The sequence below is a fragment of the Panthera pardus genome, unplaced genomic scaffold (assembly GCF_024362965.1).
Source record: "Panthera pardus isolate Hobbes unplaced genomic scaffold, ASM2436296v1 HiC_scaffold_24, whole genome shotgun sequence".
Classification (NCBI taxonomy): domain Eukaryota; kingdom Metazoa; phylum Chordata; class Mammalia; order Carnivora; family Felidae; genus Panthera; species Panthera pardus.
Window position 1 is genome coordinate 37006310 of NW_026526810.1, and position 21512 is coordinate 37027821.

General features: G+C 37.8%; 1 protein-coding gene and 1 pseudogene across 7 annotated transcripts in view; both read left to right on the forward strand.

The window, feature by feature from the left end:
• ICE2 (interactor of little elongation complex ELL subunit 2) overlaps window positions 1-11382 on the forward strand; it is a 64670-nt gene extending 53288 nt beyond the window's left edge. For 6 of the 7 annotated variants that reach the window (XM_019441917.2, XM_019441913.2, XM_019441919.2 and 3 more), the window contains 4 exons: window positions 1928-2012; window positions 3374-3424; window positions 6404-6662; window positions 10192-11382. In XM_019441917.2, the coding sequence (XP_019297462.2) occupies window positions 1928-2012; window positions 3374-3424; window positions 6404-6662; window positions 10192-10314 (518 nt within the window). In that variant the 3' untranslated portion in view covers window positions 10315-11382. Of the gene's footprint in view, window positions 1-1927; window positions 2013-3373; window positions 3425-6403; window positions 6663-10191 lie in introns of those variants that run through there. The other variant, XM_019441924.2, reaches the window with a different exon arrangement.
• Window positions 11383-11438: 56 nt separating this feature from the next.
• LOC109262902 (THO complex subunit 5 homolog) lies at window positions 11439-16899 on the forward strand (annotated as a pseudogene).
• The last annotated feature ends 4613 nt before the right edge of the window (window positions 16900-21512 follow it).

A 21512-nucleotide genomic window follows, 5' to 3' on the forward strand; every position in this document is an offset into this window, starting at 1 on the left:
TATATATATATATATATATACATATATACACCACATCTTTTTTTTTTAATTTTTTTAAAAATGTTTTTATTTATTTTTGAAGGAGAGACAGAGCATGAGCAGGGGAGGAGCAGAGAGAGAGGGAGACGTAGAATTTGAAGCAGGCTTCAGGCTCTAAGCTGTAAGCACAGAACCCGATGCGGGGCTCAAACTCACGAACTATGAGATCATGACCTGAGCTGAAGTCAGACACTTAACTGACTGAGCCACCCAGGCGCCCCTGCACATCTTCTTTATCGATTCATCCATTGATGGACATTTGGGCTCTTTCCATACTCTGGCTATTGTTGATAGTGCTGCTATAAACATGGGGGTGCATGTGTCCCTCCGAAACACACCTGTATCCCTTGGATAAATACCTAGTAGTGCAATTTTTGGGTCATAGGGTAGTTCTATTTTTAGTTTTTTGAGGAACCTCCATACTGTTTTCCAGAGTGGCTGCACCAGCTTGCATTCCCATTCCTTGGTACATTTTAAAACCTAAGTGTCCTGTCTCAACCTATTTTGTTGTATAAGGTACATGTTACTTTTTAAAATGGAAGTGTTGTCTTTTGCTACGTTGTTTCTTAGAATTCTGGAATTATGTCATAGTTGTAAGAAAGTAGGACCTTAAGCAGAGTTTGTTGTTTTTTTTAACCATGGGGAATCTTATGGTGTGCTTTAATAGCCAGACTTTTTTTAGCTTTACTGCAGTATAATTGACAAATCAAGTTGTAAGATATTTAAAGTGTACATCATGATGATTTGATATATGTGTACACTGTGAAAGGATTCTTCCCTTTGATGATTTACATTTAAGTTCTACTCTCTTAGCAGATTTCAATCGTACAGTGTAGTGTTATCATCTATAGTCACCGCACTACATATTGGATTCTCAGACTGTATGGCTGAAAGTTTGTACCATTTTACCACCTCTGTCTATTCCTTCCTCCCCCAGCCCTTGGAAACCACTTTCCTACTCTGTTTCTATGAGTTTGACTTTTATTTTTAGACTCCACATAATATTTTCTTTTTCATTCTTATTTTCCTTAACATAATGCCCTTAAGTCTATCTATATTGTTGTAAACAGAATTTCCTTCTTTCTCATGGCTAATATTCCATTTTTTTATGTATACCACATTTTTATCCATTCATCCGTTGATGTATGCTTAGGTTGTTTCCATATGTTGGCTATTGTGAATAATTAAGCTGGATTTTTATAGTCTAATTCTTATCTTAACAACCAGGTGTGTGTTAGAGATGTGGAGAACATACCCAAACTATAAATCTGACTATCCGCTTACTTTGATAATAGGTACATATTTCTCTAAAAATTTAATCTCTATGAAAATGCAACATTAATAGGAAATAGAAACACCAATATTTTAAGTTAGGGGTTTTTTAAAATTTTATTTATTTTGAGAGAAAAAGAGGGTGTGCACGAGCAGGGGAGGGGCAGAGACAGAAGGAGACAGAGAATCCCAAGCAGGCTCAACACTGTCAGCACGGAACCTGACATGGGGCTTGATCTAATGAACCGTGAGATCATGACCTGATCTGAAAACAAGAGTCAGACGCTTAACCAACTGAGTCACCCAGGCCCCTTATCAGTTGTTACTCTTAAATTTGGGACTTAGAGGTTAGTTTTTGGTGTGCATATGTGTAAACTTTTCTATATTCAGCAAATATTTTAGAATTAATATGTATTTCTTTTATAATCTGACTTTAGTGTCATTTTAAAATGCAGCTTTACTTAATAAACTTAATAAAATGTATAATTCTCTTTTAGAACGTAAAGTTCCTTTACAGGTGTTATATTTTTGTAAAAACATCTTTAAGGAGACTGGATAACTTTTTTTGTTTTTCAGTACTGCAATTGTTCTTTTTAAGTTTGATATTTTATTTTAGGACATATTGATGCATTTACTTCAAAGCTTTTTCTGCTAGAAGAAATTACCTCAGAAGAATTAAAAGAAAAACTCTCAGCACTCAAGTAAGAAAGTTTACTTTGTGGTGGGATTTTAAAAACTTGTTAATATGATCACTAATTTTCATTTATCTCTAAATATTGGTTAAATTTAAATCATTTATTTTCAAGACTTTTATACCTTTTATACATTGAGGCTTCCCCTGACCCAGTTTGTGATCCATCTGTATTAATCATCTGCATTTTCCAATTAAATAGAATACCAGTGGTTCCAGTCTTTCTACTTCAGACAGAGAAGGCTAGAGGGAGAGTAGTAGCCCAGCATCTGGGAAGTGCATGAGAGCACACGTCACTCCTTTTCAGGGATGGAGAACAGTACAGTCCTAGACTCTTAGCTCCAAGCTTTCTATTTAGACATCCTGACTTCTAAAAGTTTCCCCTGTGCCACGGATGACTGTACATCAGATTGAAATGAGTTTATTGTGCTCAGGACTCCACGTACCAAAATGCAAAGGAACATAACTTACGAACGTTATCTAATTTGTATGTCACAGCTTTCGAGAAAAGACTGGTGGTAGTATTATCCCCATTTTACATGTGGGGAAGCTGGGCCTTAGAGTGATTTGCTCCAGAGCACACAGCCAAGCTAGAGTAATAACCTTGGTAGTGAAGATGTTTGATTCACCAGTAGGATGAGCACTGTCCTGACTTAGACTGGTTGCAGAGTTCCAGCTTTGGGGCTTGACACAATTTTTGAAGGATTTCAGATTCAGTCTTGAATTCTCTGCTTGTTCTCAAAAATGTCCACTTCTATTATAAGGACTACCTCTTTCGAGGGGTAATTTTTTTTCTTTACATGAATAAAAAATGTTTTCCATGCATTACTCACTGCCTGCCCCACCATTCCCAATGAAACCTATTTTTAAATAAATAGTTGAGGAATGAATTTACGTCTAGAAAAGATACAAAAGAAATATATTTCATTTCCCTTTAACTATCCTGTCACCACTCAGTAGCTTCTCTGGCATCACACATTTAAAATACCTCTCAGTTACTTTGGAAGCTAATTCACCACCTTCTCTAAAAGGCAAGCTTTTTGCAGATTAGTTCTGCTGAAGACTTCTGAATATTCTTAAAGTTTATAATTTGAATATAAAATTGTGATCTCTTTACATCTGATTCACACAGGTCAAATACTTTATGATTGTGAAGAGAAATCAGGAAATGGCAAAAATTAAGTAAATTTTTAAGTCTTTTAATTTAATCACATTTTTGGCATTCTCTGTTTTCTATTATTTTATGGGTGTTTTTTTTTTTTTTTTTTTTTGCTTTGTTAATGAGGGTATTTCTTTCTGAGAAGCCACAATTGTTAAGAATACCTTTTTTTTTTAACATTTAACTTTACATGAATTTCTTCTGTTTAATAGGATTTCAAGTTTATTTAACATCCTCCAACACATTCTAAAGAAATTGAGTAGGTAAGTATTTTTTGGACATTTTGCATTGATATGTATGATTTTCTTGGGTGAAAATTCATAGAAACTTGGAATATATACTATTAGGGGTAGATAAAAAAAAAAAAAACAGAAATGCAACATTTATTCTATTTTGTCAAGATTTAAATTGTGAAAATATAAATAAAAGGATAATATAATAGTACCCAGCTTACTAGTAAATAAACATTTTTCTGTAAGGCTCTGTTGTATTGGTTTCCTGTTGTCACTGTAACAAATTACCACAAATTTACTGGTTTAAAACAGCACAGACTTACTCTTTTACAGTTTTGGAGGTCACAAATCCAAAATCATTTTCACTGGCCTAAACTCATGTCAGCAGAACTGATTCTTTTTGGAGGTTCTAAGGTCATAGTCATATTCCTTGATTTGTGGCCTCTTTCTCCATCTTCAAAGTGCATCATTCACATTTCTGCTTCCTTTGTCACATTGCACCTTAATCACATTTGGAAAGCCATTGAAGGTAACATTCCAAAGTTCTGGAGATTAAGATGTGGATATTCTGGGGACCATTAAGGAGCGTAGCCTAGCTATATTGTTTATATATTCAGGATAAGGAAGCAACATAGAGCTGGTGTTCAAAACTCAGTAAGTCCAGAGAAATCTTGAATATGGATTCCCCACCTGAGTATTTTTATCAGACTGTTTCATTATGTGAACCTTTGCATTCCTGTTATGCCCTTACTAAACATAAACTAAAAAACAATTCAAGAGGCTGAACTAAAAGTGAAAAAATCTCAAACTTCTGAGTCTTCTACTTATTATGCAACTTACTATGTTAGTTTCCTTATTTATAAAATGATGGTGTTGAGTATATTAATTTCATAGGTACTGTTCAGTTCTGTGATTCTGTGGCAGAAATTTTATTTTGTGTACTGTGTTCTTCATGTGAAGCACAGTACTTATACATGATACTTGTCAGATGCTTTTTGAAATTTTATTATTGATATCTTAGTTTGTGTATTCATTTTCTACTGCAGCTATAGCAAATTCCCACAAAATTCATGTTGTAAAACAATACAAATTTATTATCTTTCAATTCTGTTAAATCTAACAGGTCTGCTGGGCTAAAATCAAGGTGTCAGCCAGAGTGATTTTTTTTTTTTTCTGTAGACTCTGGGTATGATCTCTTTCCTGGACATTTGTGAATTCTAGAGGCCACCTGTATTCCTTGGCTTGTTGACCTCTTCCTTTTTCAAAGTTTCAAAGGCAGGTTGAGACCTCACATCACATTGTTCTGATTTCTTCATAGTTGTATCTCCCCGCTGAGTCCCTTCTGCCTCCCTATTCTACATTGAAGGACTCTGCTGATTACATTGGGCCCACCAACATAATCCAGGAAAATCTTACCATTTTAAAATCAGATTAGAACTTTAATTCCATCTTAGTTCTGCTTTGCCAGGTAATGTAATATATTCACAGACTCTAGGGTTTAAGGTATAGGCATCTTTAGGAGGTCATTATTCTGCCTACCATGGTTAGTACCCATCCATGTACATTGCACTGTATGGTACTTTGAAGACACTCTTCCTTGAAGTATCCCATTAATGGGAACAGGGCACCTGGGTGGGTCAGTCGGTTAAGCATCCGACATCAGCTCAGGTCATGATCTCATGGCTCATGAGTGTGAGCCCTGCGTCAGGCTCTGTGCTGACAGCTCAGAACGATTCTGTGTCTCTGTTTCTTTCTGCTCCTTCCCTGCTTGCACTCTGTGTCAAAAGTAAACATTAAAAAAATTTTTTTTAATTTCTAAAAAGAAATTAATGGAACATAACTTACCAGGTTTGTAGGCAGATGCATTTAACTAAAGTATGATTAATCCTTATTTTAAATGATATGGGAAATAGCTGATGTTCTAGCACCTTTGAGCTAGAGGAATATAAAATCCCAAGAAAGCACAGGATGTTAATCATAGCCTTTTGGCTCTTTATGTTGATATACTGAATTCCTTAAAGCTTTCTAAGGAGACAAGGAAAATGTAGATTTGTTGTTTGATAGAAGTGATTATTGTAATGGTAGAGAATGATAATTAAGGTTATGGCCTATGGAGTTCAACCCCCTGAGTGTATATCTAAGCCCTGCACTCAGGACTTTAGGCAGATTGTTTAGTGTCTCTAATTTCTATTTAGCTCTAATATGGGGTGAATAATTAAAATTATGCCTTAAAGATTTGTGGTTGAGGATTCAATAGTAAAATGATTTTTAAGCAGTATAGTAGCTCATGATAAACATACCTATCAGCTACTGCTGTTATTTTTATTCTAATAGCACCTCATATTTTGTGATTGTTCCATTTTTTTCTTCCACTTTCTTTTAAACTATATCATATTCACTTCTATATCTCTTAATCTTTATATTACTGGATACAAAGCAGGTTCTGTGTTTGTTGTGTATGTACACTCCTGAAATGGTTTTCATTATATGTTATCCATGGATTAGAGAATTAGACTGTTTCCCATTAAATTACCAAACACTTAAAAATTGATTGAGATAACAGTAAAAAGAAAGTAATTACATATCCTGAACTTTGGAATAAAAATTAAAATAATTTACTAAAGGTGGCTTAGTCGGTTAAGCGTCCAACGTCGGCTCAGGTCATGATCTCGCAGTCCATGAGTTCGAGTCCCGCGTCGGGCTCTGTGCTGACAGCTCATAGTCTGGAGCCTGCTTCGGATTCTGTGTCTCCCTCTCTCTCTGCCCCTCCCCCACTCGCTCTCTGTCTCTGCCTCTCAAAAATAAATGTAATAAAAAAATAATTGCCTAAAAATCATGAAAATAGTCAAAAATAAGACTTATTAAAACTTATTTGGTCATAGAAGTGTTTTTAGAGGTGGTATTCCCTTCCCATAATTGTTTTCAATTTTACTAATAGATCATGATTGAGAAAATGCTGTTGAAATTGACACAGTGAGCCAATGAGTTGTATTTCCTTGTATGATTTAGCTTGCAGGAGGGTTCCTACTTGTTGTCTCACGCAGCAGAAGATTCTTCACTCCTGATCTACAAGACATCTGATGGAAAAGTTACTAGGACAGCCTACAATTTACATAAAACACATTGCAGCCTCCCTGGTGTACCTTCCAGTCTCTCAGTTCCCTGGGTCCCTTTAGATCCCAGTCTGTTACTACCATATCATATCCATCATGGAAGAATACCTTGTACTTTTCCACCTAAATCACTAGGTCCCACACCACAACAAAAGGTAAGATCTTTTTGGCAATTAAATGTTCCATTAGGTTGTTTATCTGTTTCATTGACAGTACAGTATTTTAACATCCTGTCCACATTTGCTACATTAATCACAATATCATTCTGAAAACTATTTTTATAAGAGTAGATAAAGTTTTATGCTTTACTGAGTCCATTTATTATCAGTGGAAGTTTCTACTTTTGTAAGGTTTATAAGTCAACTAAAGAAAATTCTAATAGTTTGTCCAGTGGGAGCATCCACCTAGTTAAATCCCTGTGTCCCTATGAAAAGCAAAGTTTCATTTTTTTCTGATTTTTATTTATTTATACTGTTTGATTTCATTAAATATTTGAGACAGTTTGCAGAAGAATATATATAATAAAATTACGGTGGTACAATTAAAAGTTGATAAGTAGGATATAGAAAAATAGAAAAGCAAGTGTTAGCCATTAGTGAATGCAGCACCTTATTAAATGTAAGCTGAACTGTTAAGGACTAAATTGTGTTTACAAAGTATTGTATAACTCCATATTTATTGAGTTATAATTAACATTACTCTCTTTGTAGAATCCTTCCTAGAAATACCAGTTGAATGACTTTTCCCTGTCTGAAACTTTTGTAAAGCAATGGCTAGAGAAACTCTTCACCATGTCACTCATTCTTTATATCATATAAGATACTCCAGTTTGGGTTTAGTTGTAGGAAGAGTTTTGTTCTGTACAAGTGGATCTGAATGTTCAGGAAGTAAAAACTGAGTGTATTTTCCTTCCCTGCTGCCAAAAATCTTTGAGTCAAAATTATTGTCTGAGTTCCATAATCTTACCAGTATGTGTGTCCTGGAACAGCTATCAGTTACATATTCTATGGATATCTTCTCTTTTTTTTCCCCCCTATGGTATATTAATCTATGTTTTCAAATCCTTTTAGAAATGGCTGGAATGCAAATATTGAGGATCTTTTTATAATTTAGAGTAATGACGTTGTTTATATTTTTCAGTTCTTTACCCTAATGTTACTGTATTGGAAGATCTTTTTAGAAATGAGAACTCCTTGCTCATTCTTAGCTAACTCTGGCCATGAAAACATATAAATATGGTTAACTAGTTGCTATAAGTGAAAGAATGGATAAAGTTAACATTTTAAATCATTTTGTCTACAGTTCTGGTTTGTTATTTCCAGCTTAAATTTCATTTGACTAGTGATTTTTATAACTTCCTAAGGCAAAATTTTCTTCACTAACTTAAATCTAATTGAAAACTACTTTTGAAAGATTTATGTTCTTTCAAGGATAAAGATTTCCATTTCATTTGGAAATCCTGATTATAGTGTCTCATCTGTGACATACAATTCTGTATGGGGGTGACATTCCTTTTTGGTTTAATACTTCAATACGATTCCATATGTTCAGGGTTTGGCCATATAAATACAAAAGTAAACAGTTCACTTATATGTATATGACCGAGCAGTTGCTGGTTTGTATTTTTTAAGACACTTCATGTATTCAGTGCCAAGGACAAACCCTTAGTGAGATTATCTAAGACGCAGCTGTTAGGTCCAGTAGGCAGTTAGATAATTAATGCTTGGTTTGATATGTTTTCAAGTCCTTGAAAGTTTTTGGTCATCTCTTACACATCTCGCTACAATCTAGCTTTATGTCTGGTGGGAATTACCTGACCTTCCTCCCTGACTTCCTCCTAACCAGGCCATGGGAATGGGACTCCAAGTCAAGGTAAACAGACAGGGTTTCTAGCCTTAGCAGCAATAGGAAAACACTAAAGCTTCAGGAAACCTAAGGATGTAACACCCTACATGAAACAAAAATCATCCACATATTTAATGGTGTAAAAACTCATACAACAAATATTCCTGTCTCTGATACAATCCTTTAGTCCCTAGTCCACTTGCAGTTCTCATCTTTGTGTAGTGCCTTAAGGACTAACCCTGAGAGATACCACAGTGGAGTCTATATCTGCCTCTTGCTTCATGGAGAGTGCTTAATAGGAGGATTCCCCTTGTTTCCTCTGCCACTCCTGACTTTTTCCACTTTCAGTACTTTTGCAGAGGCTCTGTGCCCATCCCTTTTCTGTTTCTACAACTTTGGTAATAGATACTCATTAGACACACGCACACACACACACACACAAAATTTCACGATGGAAGTTTGACAATGCTTACTTTCCTCAGCGATATAGCAGATACAATTTAGGGTCATCACTATACTCTTATAGTAAATATCAGCTGAGTGGGGAGTGGTATAGATAATCTGAAAATCACAGCCCTTTTCTAATCAGTGCATTTGAAAAGTTCATCAGATTCGGACAGACACTGGCAGACTCAAATCCCAACTGGAGTTTGTCCTTTCTGGTCATCTGATGGTAAACTAAAAAATACCCCTGAAGAGATAACATACTAGGTTAGGGAAGCTGGAGTCTGATGCATCCTGAGTGAGCCAGTAGCCCGTTAGAGCAATGCTAATAATATGTCTCATATTTAGGAATATGAGTGTGCTTGGAGTAACAATATTACCCATCACCACCAGGTCTGGAATTCACTGGACAAGATGCGAAGATACAAAGGGTGCAAGGTGGCCAGGGAAAATAGAAGCAGAAATGGACAGGTCCTGGGGAGATGGTTTTAGGCTGTATAGCCTTGGCCCTTCTCTGCAAGGCCTGAGTTTCTCCATTACCACTTGTCAAAACTATGTTCTCTTAGTGGCTAAGGAGATGACGGAATTTCCAGATCTCATGTTCAGCATGACTACAGTTAGCAAGGGATTGTGTGCTAAGAAATCGTCTTCTCTCTTCTGTAGGCTGTGTGGACTAGAAAGTGAGGGTGGGCAGCTACTTTTGCTGAAGAGGAGTAGATATTAAGGTAGCACCAGCCCCCCACCAAACTTTCTTCCTCCCACTTCCCTTCTTCCTTTTTTCCTCTGTAGCCTCCTTCCAATTTTTTCTTCCCATTTTTCTTTCTTGCAAGAATCTTCTCTTTCAGCTTCTCAAGTTTTCCTTTTTACTTGGGTTCTTTTTTTGCCTTCCTTTTTTCCCCCCACATTTATTTTCCCTCGTTTTCTCTGTAGACTTGGCTATTTTTCTTACTCTTTGTCTCTTTCTCCATTTTACAATTTTTCCCCCTCTTAACCACCTCCGACCTTTTTCTTGTATTTCCTTTCTCTCCTATCGTTTTTTTCATTTCTACCTTTCTCCTGTCCTTTAGTCTTTATTGCAAACACATTGCTCAAAAAGCCTGTCATCCTATCATTTTCTAATTTAACATTTCAGCCTCTTCCAGGTTTAACACACAGAGTAGTTTCTCCCTTCACTTCTCTCCACCTACCCTGATCTATTCCTTCTGTGACTGCATTTGAAAGTTTAGTACTTTACACTGTGTCAAATTAAAGTTTGTTTAGAAGCAGCCAGGTGGCTGGAGATTAAAAATATATAAAGGACTATTTGTAAGGTAATTAGTACATATATAAATAATATGGAGGTGACTGTATATAAATATGTTGTAAACATGTTAAACTATTTGCTTCCTCTCTTAGGTTGGTGGAACAAGAATGCCTACACGCAGCCGCAGGAATCCAGTTTCCATGGAAACCAAAAGTCTGCCTGCTCAGCAAGTTGAAAATGAAGGAGAAGCTCCAAATAAAAGAAAAATAACTTAAGGACTCTGCCATGGAAAATGAAGAAAAACTGGTTTTAACAATGTTCAATTTAGAAAAGTTGGAGGGGGAAATATACCCAGAATATCACTGGACAAGATGAACATTTTTCTTTCAGTGTCCTTGAGAGTTCTTAGAGTGCCTTGAAAAAATATGTTGGCTATGTAAAGGAATGTTTCAGCTAAAATGGAATGTTATACTTTTACCACTTGACGTTTGAAGAGAATCTAGATATGTTTTAACATTATCATGGCAGGGAAACATAGAGGAGAAAAATATTTTTATAGTAGACCTTTTCCAAAAACTGTAAATAGGAAAATCATTTGCTTTTTTTCAAGAGCAATATTTATCATTGTGTGTTATGTTAACAATTTGAATTATATCACCAATCTGTTGAGATTGGCTCAAAAAGCTGAATCTTGGCACTGTCAGAAATAATTTTGAGCAACATAAACCTTGCTTCTGATGCATTGTGACAGTTTTTATATACTATTTTAAAATGATTGTTGCAAGTTAATAAAATTAATATCTTTAAAAACTTGATGCAATTTTATTGCAGAAGCCAAAAATTAAAAATAAATAACTCCATGCCTCTGAAAAGTCACAAGTTAACAGTTTTCTTGTTGGTCAACCATCAGTTTTTAAAAAAAAAAAAACCTTCAAAAAATAAAAAATAAAAAAATAAAAAATAAATAAAACAAACCTTCTGTGGCGTTATAGGTTTGGTGATGAATACCTCTATCTCTTGGCACAAATTTCAGCTGAGTGTTAAAATATGCTACTGAAAGCAGAGATGATCATGTTTTCCAGAAAAATCTCATTATTTCAACTGATAAGGTTAATATGTGATACATCATAAGCTATTTTTTTCTTATCTGTACTGATTAAATTTCCTAAGACCACAGGAGATGAATTTGGAAAAGGTCATCATCCACTGATGTTACTGTAGCCAATTTGGACTTAAGAAGGAATGGACTTATTTAATTTTTGTATCTTGTTCTTTAATGTGCAGTGAAAGTGTCAGAAATATGTGCACCGTTTGTAAAATACATGTTTTGTAATCCAAAGTTATATCTGCTTTGTTTTTGGAATTTTTAAATGTGTTTTATGCTAGTATAAGAACTAGTTCGAGAAATCTTCTTAACTATTATAAGTAACAGTTGAATATTTTTATTCTCAACTACCAAGTTTTGATTTTTATAATCGGTTATAAAATATTTTTTAATGAGTAATTATTAGTAAAATTGTTTTCTGTATTTTAATATGTAACTTCCTCATCCTACCATTCCCCTTTTTTTTTTAATGTTTATTTATTTTTGAGAGAGAAAGAGCACGGGGAAGGGGCAGAGATTTCAAAGCGGGCTTCCTCCACGCTAACAGCCGAGAGCCCAATGTGGAGTTCAAACTCACATATCACAAGATCATAACCTGAGCTGAAGCCAGGTGCTTAACACACTGAGCCCCCCACGCACCCCCTGCCATTCCCTTTTTAAAACATTGAGCTTTTTTTTAATGGACTTGAGCTTTTTTTTTTTTCAACTTTGTCACATGCTTCCATATCCCAGACATATTTTAGTTGTGAATCATTTGGCAGTGAACTAAGGGAGAGGCAGGGATTCCCTTGGAATTTGCTCTTTTAAAAAAAACTAGACGATGATTTCGTCAGACTTCTAAATACCAGAAAGACTTGGCTTTCAATTTTTAATATTATTTTTTACTTAGTAAAACGGGTGGTCCCACAAGTGATTATTTTGAAATTATCTTAGCCATAAATTTGAGTAACCCTGATAAATATATAAATCCAGCCTTAGTTTTTCATTTGTGCTTAGTCAAGTCTCTTATAGCATGTATTTGATCCTGTTTGTGCCTTTTCCTTGATTTTTAGTACAACCATACCTCCTTTTATTGCACTTTTCTTTGTTGCACTTTGCAGGTAGTACTTTTTTTTTTTTCTGTTTTACAAATTGAAGGTTTGTGGCAACCCTGGGTCAAGCAGAGTCAGTGTTGGAAAGAATGCGATGGACCTGGTTTGCTTACACCCATGGTGAAGGTATAATTTATACGTACCTCTTGGAAAACATTTAGTTCAGGAAATGTCTGAGTGTATTTGTGTGTCACACAGTCTTAAGTAGGTCCTCCTTTGTTACTGTCATATTCTTTTTTCACATACCATAGTACTTGTTTATTTGACTTACTGTCTTCTTGAATAGACTACAAGCTGTGTAAGAACAGAAGCATACTTGTTTTGTTCATACTATGTCACAAACACCTAACCTGGTATTTTGTCTTATAGTTTCAGCTTAATAGATAGAAGTTGGATGGATGCCTAAATGAAGGTCTAGGTATCAAGGACAGATTTTATTTTTTCCAGGAGCTCACATTCTGGTGGAGGACATAATACTAAACTATGTGGTAAGTGCTGTGATAAAGTAATATAAAAAAGTCATATAACCTGAACCTGATAATTAAGGCAAGTTGTCTGAGGTGAAGCCTGAGGTGAGTCTTTTCGAAGTGAGAAAGGGTTATAAGGAAAGAATGAAAGATCTTCCACATAAAAAGAAAGAGGCATATGCAAAGGTGAAAAATGGCCAGATTGTAGGCTCTGAACTTGGGATTTGAGAGGAAAAGCTATTGGACAGGGACAGACATGCCATTCCGTGACATTTGAATGTTGTGCCATTTGGGAACTAGTAGTAAATTTAAATAAAAACAACATGAGCAGGTAGTCTTTTGAAAAAGCTTGATGGCATCAGTCTAGAGAATGAAATAGAGGTGGGAAAGACTATAGGGAAAGAGAAAAGTTGAAAAGCTGTGTTACAATAATTGAAAAATGGTAAAGGCCCTGAATTAAAGCAATAAGAGTAGGGCTAGGCTCAAGTGACAGGAGAATAAAATGGTAACTTAGTGAAGCAGTTGGTAGGAAAAGTCAAATACGGTTTCCAGAGAAATCCCAATTTCTCATTTGGGATACTGGGTAAATTGTGATGTTGCTTATTGAGAGGGAGGAGTACAAGTATGGATAGGAGTGGAAAGATTTCAGTTAAAATGTTCGTTTCCTTTCATTATTCCTTGGATTCTGGGTTTGGATGCAGTATTGGTTATATATTGCTGCAAAATAAACTACCCCAAATTTAGTTCGAACAACAAACATGTATTAGAGTTTCTGTGGGTCAGGAGATGCAGCTTAGTTGGGTGTCTCTGACTTCAGGTCTTTCATAAAGTTGCAGTCTGGCTGTTGGCTGGGGCTGCAGTGATCTCAAGGTTTGACTGGGGCTGGAGCATCTACTTTCAAAAAGGTGAAGCCCCTGTTCCACTATTTGTCGTCAGGAAGCCTTATCCCCACTGCTTGTACCTCTTCATAGGTCTCCTGGACTATCCTCATGACAGCAGGTGACTTACCCCAGAGTGAGCTATCCAAGAGAAAGAGCAAAGAGGGCACCCAATGTGTTTTTGTCTTAGAAGTCAAATACTATCACATCTGGCATATTCTCCTCATGAGATACAAGTCAGTAAGTGCACACTCAAGCTCCACCTCTTGAAAGGAGGACTATGGAAAGAATTTGTGAACATGTTTTTAACTATCTCAAATGTCGTGAACATTTTAGGGATGCAGAAGAAGAATTCGGTTTGAGGTGGAGAAAAAAGAAAGGACACTGTTTAGTGTCTTATTACCAGTATGTTGAATCTAATAGAGGTAGTTGACATCAAAGAGGGTTGATAATTTGAGTTTTGAACTCAGGAGCCTGATCTCATTAGTACGGATTTGGGAATCGGTATGTCTGTGGTGACTGAGAGAAATAGATAAGGTAACATAGCAGAAATGAGCATCACGAGAGGAGGATCGTGAAAGAAGCCCCAGAGAAAACCATATAACTTCAGTAAAAGAAGTTTCATTAAAGTGGCTAGTATGGAAATCAAGTGTATAAACATTAAGGAATAAGTTGCTGGACAGTTTCGAGGCTGCATGTGGTCTCTGCTATCTCCTCCTGACATTGCCAAACAACCATGTCATCAGAATCAAGCAAAAAACAAGCCCACAGTGATCCAAAGTGATGGAGCTCCATCCGAAAGGAAGCATAACCATTCTGACAAAGAACAGGAAGGTAAATACTAGAGCGAGGAGGCTGAGGCAGACCTGTGGGACCCTGGCAGAGACTGAGCTGTGCAAGTACACACAGGAGTTGTGGAGGCTCATGGCTGAGATCCGGGAGCTGAAGAAGATGAGAAAAAGACTGAGATGGAAGATGAGAAGATCCAGAGCTGTGTGCATTTCATGACTCTGAAGAAGCTTAATCGATCAGCCCATATCAGATTGAAGAAGGCAAGAGATCAGACCCATGAGGCCAAGTAGAAAGTAGATGCCTGTCACGTGCAGCTCCAGAACCTGTTGTATGAGGTGATACACCTGCAGAAAGAAATCACCAAATGTCTGGAGTTTAAGTCGAAGCATTGAAGAAATTGATCTGGTCAGTTTAGAAGAGTTTTATACGGAGGCTCCTCCAGATATTAGCAAGGCTGAAGTCACCATAGGAGACCCTCACCAGCAAACCCTTGCATGTCTGGACTGGGAGCTGCAGCAGAGGAAAAGGCTGACAGAGAAGTACGTAGAGTGCCTGTCCAGCAAGGAGGAGATCTTCAAGGAGACTGAGGTAAAGAAGGGTACCTCAGCAGCCTCCAGGCTTGCCTCAGTAGCATCATGCAGGCTTCCCTCCCAGTGTAAGAGTACCTATTCATACTGTTTGACCAGGCTCACAAGCAATATGAGACAGCTAAACACCTACCATCTCCCCTCTATATCCTCTTTGTCCAGGCCGCTGCATGTAGGCGGGCCTGTCATAAGACATTGTGGCGATTGAAGGCAGTGTGGACAAAGCCAAGGCTCTGTTTAAGCCTCCTGAAGACTCCTAAGATGATGAGAGTGACTCTGATGCTGAGGAGGAACAGACCACAAAACGCCAGTGGCCCTCACTAGAAGTTCAGTTTGATGACAAGTGCATGGAGATGCTGAAGAGGCACCTGCTGCCTGTCATGCTGGACCTGAAGTGCAAAGATGACAGTGTGCTTCACCTGACTTTCTACTACCTCATGAACCTCAACACCATGACGATTAAAGCCAAAGTGATGACCACCACGGAGCTGATCACCCCATCAGTGCAGGTGACTTTCTGTCTCCTCACTCAGTCCTGAGCTGTTTGTATCCAGGAGATCACAGAAAGAAGACTCCGAATCCAGCCATTCAGTATCAGTTTCAGTGGCATCCTGACTTTGAGAGACTATGTGCTTGATGCATATTTCTGGGTACAGAAGCTAGGTGACCTCCTCTTCCCACAAAGAATAGCCTCAGCACACCGTGATTGCTGAACACTTGCCGAGCACCAGCCACATGGAGACCACCATGAAACTGCTGAAGACTAGGGTGCAGTCCCACCTGGCCCTCCAGAGTTTGCATCCTTGGAACATGGCATTGAACCAGTTACCAGTGGTTGACAGTACCTCTTCCCTGCAAAGGTTGTCTCCTGCCTGGTGAAGTGGGTCACGATTGCCCATGAGGATTACTTGCAGCTACATTTCACCAAGGACATTGTGGAGATGGGACTAGCTGAGGACACCAATCTCTTCTCCTGGCACTCATGGAAAGGGGCACAGCCAAACTCCAGGCTGCCGTGGTGCTAAACCCCAGCTACTCCTCCATCCCACCCATTTTCCAGCTCTGTCTGAACTGGAAAGGGGAGAAAAACAGTAGCAATGATGACAACATTCAGGGCATGGAGAGTGAGGTCATCGTGTGCTATAGGAGCTGTGTCCCTCAGTTCAGCCATCAGCTCTTGACCAACCAGCTGCAGTGCCTGTGTGTGCTGCCGGACGTCTACCTGGACGTGGAGAGCCATGACGACAGTGTGGAAGAGCCCAAGGAATTTCCCCAGGAGATGTGTCTGCGGTTTTTCAGGGGTCCCCGCAGGATGAAGCCATTTAAATATAACCAACCTCAAGGATTCTTCACAGCCTGTTGATTCTTCCTGGCCTCTGCCTCTGCTCTCTGCTCTAGCCCACTTGTGGCTCTTGATACTCTCCAAAGACAGGATTTTTATTTATAGCCTATTAAAGTATCACTTGACCAAGTAAATAAATAAACATTAAGGAATAGTAGAAGGTGAGATGGAAACAATGAAGCTCTTCATTGCCAAATGATCACCAAAACTTGGAAATAGTTTCATTAGTTGGATCTTCTTTTGCAACTGCGAAGGAAGTTAACCTGTTCCATTCCATTTCTCCTTGGATTCTGGCTTTGGACATTGTAAACATTTTAGACATATTACAAGGAGGCATGGGTTTAGGGTAGAGAAGGGAAATAACACTTCAGTATTTTATTATGAACACACTAAATCCGAAGTGTCTCACTAATTCGCATACTAAGATGTTTGTTATGTGTTACAGGTACATGGTACCTTTTTAATCAAACCGTAAGAGTGTTTGATATCAACTGTGTTTTCAGCACAGAGCCTGCTTTGGGTCCTTCCTCTCCATGTTCCTCCCCTGCTTACACTCTCTCTCGTTAAAATAAGGCACACTGCATTAAAAAACAAAAAAAAAACAAAAACAAAAAAGCATTTGATATCAAGATTTGTTGAGATTGTTACTGGGATGTATGTAGAAATAAAGGAGATGTATCTCAATGATCCATTCTCACCATGTTACTTTGGCTAATGTCTAAACTTATCAAGGTATGTAGGGGCAGACACACAAAGCATCTATCTGGGGATTGGATCTGAGCTGCCAAGAAAAAGTTACTGAAGGAGTTGAGGCCCAGATGTCCATTTCTAGGATGAGAGGCTTAGATTGCCTCATCAAATAGGAAGATTCAAACAGTACAGGGTTTGCCTTGGCATACACGTTGGCTTTCAATATATGAGCTATTGTTAGAAAGGGATCAAGCAAGGAGCTATTGCTGTCCATGCATAGAGTAGCCTGGTTAATTCTCTAAGGAACGGGAGGAAAAGCCACAGTGTGAATTAATCAGTGTTTTGAAAGTGAAGAAACCTAAAGAGTCTGTGATTAGTAGGTTGAATTCCTCCTTCCCTTTTCTTGAGCATCTGCATTTCTTGGAGGGGGAGGGGGAATCTTTTCTCCAGCCCCTATCCTAGGTTTGGCTTACCCAGAAATGTACAGCACAGGAGAGTATATGCATGTTAATCATAAGAATCACACTGCAGTAAGGCAGTGCTACACTGATGCCAGGGATTGCGGCTACCCCAAGCCCTGCTTTAATGCAACATCCGCTCTAGCCAGCTTTTACCAACACACAGATTAGCCATCTAGTCCCTGCCTGCATGCTTTTGCACGTAAAGCTCTACCTGCTTGGATTTATTATCACCAATTGGAAGTTTCATTAGAGTGGCTAGTCAGTGGGAAATCAGGTTTATAAACATTAAGGACTAACTAGAAGGTGAGGTGGAACAATGAAATTCTTCATTGCCAATTGATCAGCAAAACTTGGAAATGATTTGATGATGCTTTTTTGAGCATCTATTGGGGGTAGTACATTATGCCAATTTCTTGGGATTTAAAGATAAATAAGATTGGTTTTTTTGGTCTTAAGGGTAGTATCTAATCTTGTTGGAGAGATAGATGTGTGCAATTAGCTGTAATACAGAGCAGAATTTAGCACAGTAGTGCATAGGAATAAGAAAAGGGGGTGCTTGACAATAAGAGAAGCTCATGATAGAAATGACGTTTATATTTGGTTTGAAAGACAAGTAAAATATTAATATGGACAAAAAAGGAAGCAGAAGGGCACCTGGGTGGCTCAGTCAGTTGAGCATCCGCTTTGGCTTGGGTCATGATCTAACAGTTCATGAGTTCGAGCCCCACATGGGGCTCTCTGCTGTCAGCACAGAGCCTGCTTCAGATCCTCTGTCCCCCTCTCTCTCTGCCCCTCCCCCATTTGCGCTCTTGCCCTCTCTCTCTCTCTCTCTCTCAAAAATAAAAAATAAAATGAAAAAGGAAGCAAAGCATTACATCATGAGTAAAAATCATGAAAAGTGCTGATTTTCAAGAATAGCAAATATGCTCATGTGACAAGCATGAGGGGGAAAGAAGATAAATGGGAGATGAAGTGGAAGAGGTAAGTTAGAGCCTGAGTGTGGAGAGTATTATTATTCCCAGATAGTTTGATTTGATTCCAAAAGCAGTGAGGAGATGTTGAAGGCTTTTTGAGCAAGATGACATCAATTTTAGGATACTTACAATATAAAGAATTATTTAGAGAGAGGAAAGACAGGAGGTGGAAACTCTATGAATTAGCAAGTGGATGGAAAAGGTGTAGATTGGGAAGTCATTTAGTTAGCAGCTGTCAGATTTGACCCTATCCCCCAAATGAATGTTCACCTCATATAATATAGTCACAAGTAGGTAATAGACACTAGGTGTTGGGAATACAAAGATGAATTAAAGGTCATGGCACATGAAATAGCTTGTGTGTGTGGAATTAGGAAATGAAAGTTTCAAAGACAACTGAAATTTTTAGCCTGAGTGCTGCCACTGACTTAAATGAAGATATCAGAGGAAGAAGGTGAATTTGGCAAAAAGACAACTAGTTATGTTTTCAACCAAATGTCAGCAGTACAATTAAGGTGATGTCCTATGGAACCTGTAAACTCAAAATGTGGGTCTACAACTTAGGGGGGGAGAAGTATCACTTTTGGGCTGATAAACCAGGAAATTGGGGCTGGCATGTCTGGGACCATGCTGGCCTTTTCTTTCTTTTCTTTCCCCCACTTCCTCTTTACTAGGGCGAAGAAACTGGGAGTTTGGTTATATACTAGATTAACTGAGCTAATAAATACACTGAGAATCATGGAGAAGGGGAAGGCAAGAATCAACCCTGTAGTATTGGACTGGAATTGGAAGTATCAGAATGAATCCATGGTACTTAATATACAGAGAGAGTGGGAGAAACAGATATAGCTGTGTGTGTGTGTGTGTGTGTGTGTGTGTGTGTGTGTGTGTGTGTGTATGAATACATAGTTTCTAACTCTGCTGATAGAGCCTAGAAGCAATGATACTCTAGAAGCAATGAACACACTTAGTGCCCAGATCTTGGTTTCTAAATTCTCTTCTTCACTAAAAGAAATCAAAGCTCCTTGGAGAAATTATTAATTCCAAGACTGAGCAGGGAGAATACAAGATGAACCTGGAGCATCATCTTGCACCAGAAAATAAGAAAGTGCTCAAAGAGTGATGGGTGCACGCCAAAAGAACCCAGGAACTAGCTTAAAGGAGTTCTTATGTCTGGGAACATTTGAGCATGAGATGCTGACAGTAATGTTTTATAATGCTTTGAGTAAAATAGTAATCCACAAGCTCATCCTGGCATAAAGGAATAAATAAATGGGGAAGAAGGAAATACTCTGTTCTACAGTTGATTTATTGCCAACCAATAAATCCAGAGGGAATGATGGAATCAGAAAAATCTATTTGCAATCATTATAGAAATAATTATTTATCTAAGAATCCTTGAAGGGTGCTAAATATGGTGGGTGAAAACTTGATGGCAAATAGAAATATTCACATAGTTTTAAAGAATCTCCCTATTAGATAGTTATTATGAAGTATAATGTACCTATTTGTTTACCTAATCCTGAAGAAATCTGGCAGAAACTATCTTAACCAAGAGATTAAAATTAGAGTCATCAGTAATGAGACAAATCACCAATGTATGTTTCTTACTATGCACCAAGAAAAGCACAACATTACTTAGGTGGTATATTACTGTCTGACTCACTCAGTGTTACTCTATTTCATTTTAGATAAACAAAAGACATACAAATTCAGATTAAACAATTTGAGAGAAACCGTATATCAAAACCTCTTGAAAACATTCTACCTGGCAGCCAAAACCTGTCTGGGCAAATCTATTTTTCTTCCTGGTGCGGCAAAAAAAAAAAAAAAAAAAAAAAAAAAAAAAAAAAAAAAACAAACAAAAAAAAAAAAACACTACTCTTTCACACAGTTCTGAGATCTGATCATCTGCAGGTAATGTTCCCCAATGCCAAGTAAACATAAGACATCCACAGTTTTTCGAGTTGTTCTTCCAGCAAGCCTTTGCCCAACTTACTCTCCAGAAATAAACTATAAGGTTTTTTGGTTTTAGCCTGTTAGACTCCAAATAAACAAAGAGGATATTGTGTCCAGAACCAGTTTTACTGACTGCCTGATTCTCCATGAGATATTATTTAAATTTCCTCCTGAAGTGTGCAACTCAAAGTGAGAAATGAGTCCAGAGTAAATGTTCAGATGACAGAAAAAACATTTCTCGACGACTAAGATATAGAATGTATTTTACAAAGTTTGTATTTTGTTCTAACACTATGCACACAGCAGTTTTACTAATGTGAAAAATAAATAATGGAATGCATTTTGCAAGTATAATGTCTGCCCTCTGCCCCACAAAAAGTGATGCAGATTATAATTTCCCAAGTGCCACAACGGGCAGCTGGCACTAGTCTCTGTCCAATTCCAAAATGCAATTTCGTAGAATTGCACAATGAGTTCTTTTGAGTTCAAGAAGAGGGTGAGGGAAAGTGAAATCACAGTGCATGAGACTTGAATGTCTCTGTGTATGTGTGCATGTTGGGAGGCTAATAAAGTGGTGGGTCAGTCCCTAATTCAGTTTGGCTTTTTTTTAATGCTACACTCTAGTGCCTGAAAACTTTTACTCTTGAGGAGGAAGGACTGTGTAACTTACTAAGTGCCTAAGGCCAAAATGTCATTTTGCATATTAGGGAGTGCTGAGTTTGCTGTCAGCCAAGCCTTCTGCCTCCCAGGAGCCGGTGCTAGAGTTAATTCGCATCCAGCAGTTGGGGGAGTCTTTAGAATGTTAAGACTGTCAGCTGCAACTCAGAAGTATGAGAAGTTGAGTCTCAGAAGTAGGCAGCCCAGAGTCAGAGTTTATTGGAAGAGGCGTGGGGTGTGGAGAGGAGGCGGAAGTAGGGAGCTCTGAGTTAGAGTCTCCACTCCTTCATTTGCTAAGGCCTTCTCTCTCCCCTCTTTGAGTTTCGGTCTTTTCATCTGTAAAATCCTGATATTTATACCTTCCCAGCATATTCTATAGGCTCTAGTGGCCTTCCAATAAATATTATAAGAAATGGCTCTAAAAGTTCTTTTTTTTTTAATTTTTTTAATGTTTATTTATTTATTTTTGA